At 25.8% G+C, this 2,517-nt stretch overlaps 1 protein-coding gene across 2 annotated transcripts in view; it reads right to left on the bottom strand.

Moving 5' to 3' along the window:
- The window catches only part of LOAG_17659, a 33,652-nt gene that overhangs the window by 14,135 nt on the left and 17,000 nt on the right, over positions 1-2,517 (bottom strand). The window contains exon 1 of one of the 2 annotated variants that reach the window (XM_020450322.1): positions 1,496-1,733. The exons of the other annotated variant lie outside the window; for it this stretch is intronic. Within the exon in view, the coding sequence (XP_020306017.1) occupies positions 1,496-1,651 (156 nt within the window). The 5' untranslated portion in view covers positions 1,652-1,733. Of the gene's footprint in view, positions 1-1,495; positions 1,734-2,517 lie in introns of those variants that run through there. 2 annotated transcript variants of the gene reach the window in all.

Below are 2,517 nucleotides of genomic sequence, written 5' to 3' on the forward strand. Positions count from 1 at the left end.
TAATAGGTAATAATAATAATAATAAACTTCCTATAATCTTCAAAATATTAAAATTTAATCTTAAAGGAATATCTCGCCTTTCTATCCCTTTTCCTTTTTTTTTAAAGAGATAATGCATAAGTTTAACCTCGAATTCAACCCATTGTTCTTTATATGATTATAGATAGCATAATCATTCATTTCATTTGCCGTTCTTCATATATCTTGCCCAGAAGACCTATTTTGGCTTTTGATTTACTGTTCAATAATTGACTACAGTTATCTCTTTATCTGGAAACAAAAAAAAAGCTAACTTTATTCATTAATAAATCTCAACGAATCCATTCTACCAGTCTATCTTATTCATTATTCCAATTTAATTTTTACCATAACATTCTCAGCTTAATTCATATTTCAAAAATGCTTCTTTTTTTTCTTGTACCTCAACACCTTTCAAAACAAAATGAACTTTTAAAATATTTGTAGTTGGAAAATGTTAACATTCCCTAAATATTCTTCTGCTTTTTTTTTTTTGCACTGCTTCATTTTTTCTTCCAAACCAAAAATTTTTACAATTTTCACTCTTCCGACTATGTACTATCGATTTTCCTCAACATTTTCCCCAATCTTTACATTATCCATTCAAAATACGACGCAGATGTTTCCAACTCATCAATGAGAAAGAGAAAGGAATCTCGGAAAATAATAAATTTCCCTTTTTATCAATGACATTTTCCGTTTTCCCCCACCACTACGATCTAAGTTTACATTCAAATGATTATATTTGAAACATAAATAACAATTTCATTCATTTCCGCAACATTTTCGAATATTTTTTCATTATTGATTGTATCATTTCAAATATCCTTTTATAATTAATTTCCTACCTTCCAATCACTTTTTTTCTCAAAATGAAACCAACTATTATATATGTGGAATTCGTTTTTTTCTTTTTTGCTTATGCACACATTAGTTTTGGGAATGTAACATGAATATGATGAAAAAGTAAACATAAATCATTCCTTAGAGAATCATTGAAAAGTGGAACTGAAGAACACTTCGAAGTAAGCAAATAAGTAACTGGAATAGGTGAATAGGTAAGTGAGTATAAGATATATTTGAGTAAGAAAGAAATATCACTTAATATTTCAACTGTCACTGTGGCAAAAAAAAAAGAAAGAAAGAAAACGCAATCTCTTAAAACTATCAACCCATTTATTTATTTGATTGATTTATAATTTAAATTTAAAATATTAATGCATTAAAAATATTAAATTATTAAAATATTAAAATATTATAATAAATTTAAAATATTAATATATCAAGATATATAACAAGCAACATGTAACAATTAAATAATTAATAAATAATTGGAATGAAATGGATCACATAAAATTGGTTAAATAACTCAAAAAAGAACCATTCGACTCAAAAATTATATAATATTTAAACTTTTTCATAATGTAAAAATAAAATTTTGCTTAAATAACAAATTTTTATTCAAATTCATACGTACATCTTCTCGTTTTTTCCGTTCCTCTTCCAGAAGACGTTTCACTTCATCAGCTTCATCTTTTGCTGCTTCCGCTTCTTCCCGAGCTTGTCGCATTTTTTTCTTGAGTACATCAAGAAGTGATGTTTGTTGGGCTCCAGCTTTTTCCGGTTTCGACATTTTTTATTTTTTATTTTTATCTCTTTTCCTTTCTTGTCGTCTTCTTTTGTCACTTCTTTTCCTTCTTGTACCAACTATAATTATTTCACATTACACAATATCATTAAACTTTACATCGAATTATGGCCTATTGTTAATGTATATTGATTAAAAAAAAAAAATCAAAATATGCACAAACATATATTCCACAAACTTTTCATACAACTGGAAAGTATGAAATAAAAGCTTAGAAAAAAACACAATTCATGAGAAAAAAAAAAAAACTTTCCGATCATAAATGTGACGTGTGGGAACAATGAGCATAAATAGTGCAAGTTGCAGAAAAATTTGAAATTAAAAATGGAAAAGAAATTTCAGTATTATCAAAATATTTAAGTAATTCATACTTATATTAAATATTGGTGATTTTCAAAACTTCTTAATAAAATTTAGCAGTTTATTTTTCAATCAACACTTTCAGGAAAAAAATCAATTTAATCAAGATTTAAAGAAAATAAGGTTTGGGACTAAATAAGTTCTAAAACAGTTAGGTAATTATGCTAAATCAGTATTGACTGCTAATAATTGGATCGTAGCGCAAATATCTATACATATATATATATGTATATATTATATATTAGTTGGATTCGAATAATTAAAGTAGAAAATAAGATGATATTTGATATATTCTATGCCACTTAAAATTCCGAAACAAAAATCTTTTGTAATTTTTAAAACCGATGAAAATTTCGCGAAAATTTTTATGCTACCAATAATTTTAGTAAGGAGATGATGAGATAGCTAAAAGGAATAGGATGACACTTAAAAAAAAAAAAAAAAAAACTAAGTAATGGTAAAAATGAGAGGTGGTATACTCAAGTTACATC

Source organism: Loa loa (genome assembly GCF_000183805.2).
Source record: "Loa loa unplaced genomic scaffold supercont3.109, whole genome shotgun sequence".
NCBI lineage: Eukaryota > Metazoa > Nematoda > Chromadorea > Rhabditida > Onchocercidae > Loa > Loa loa.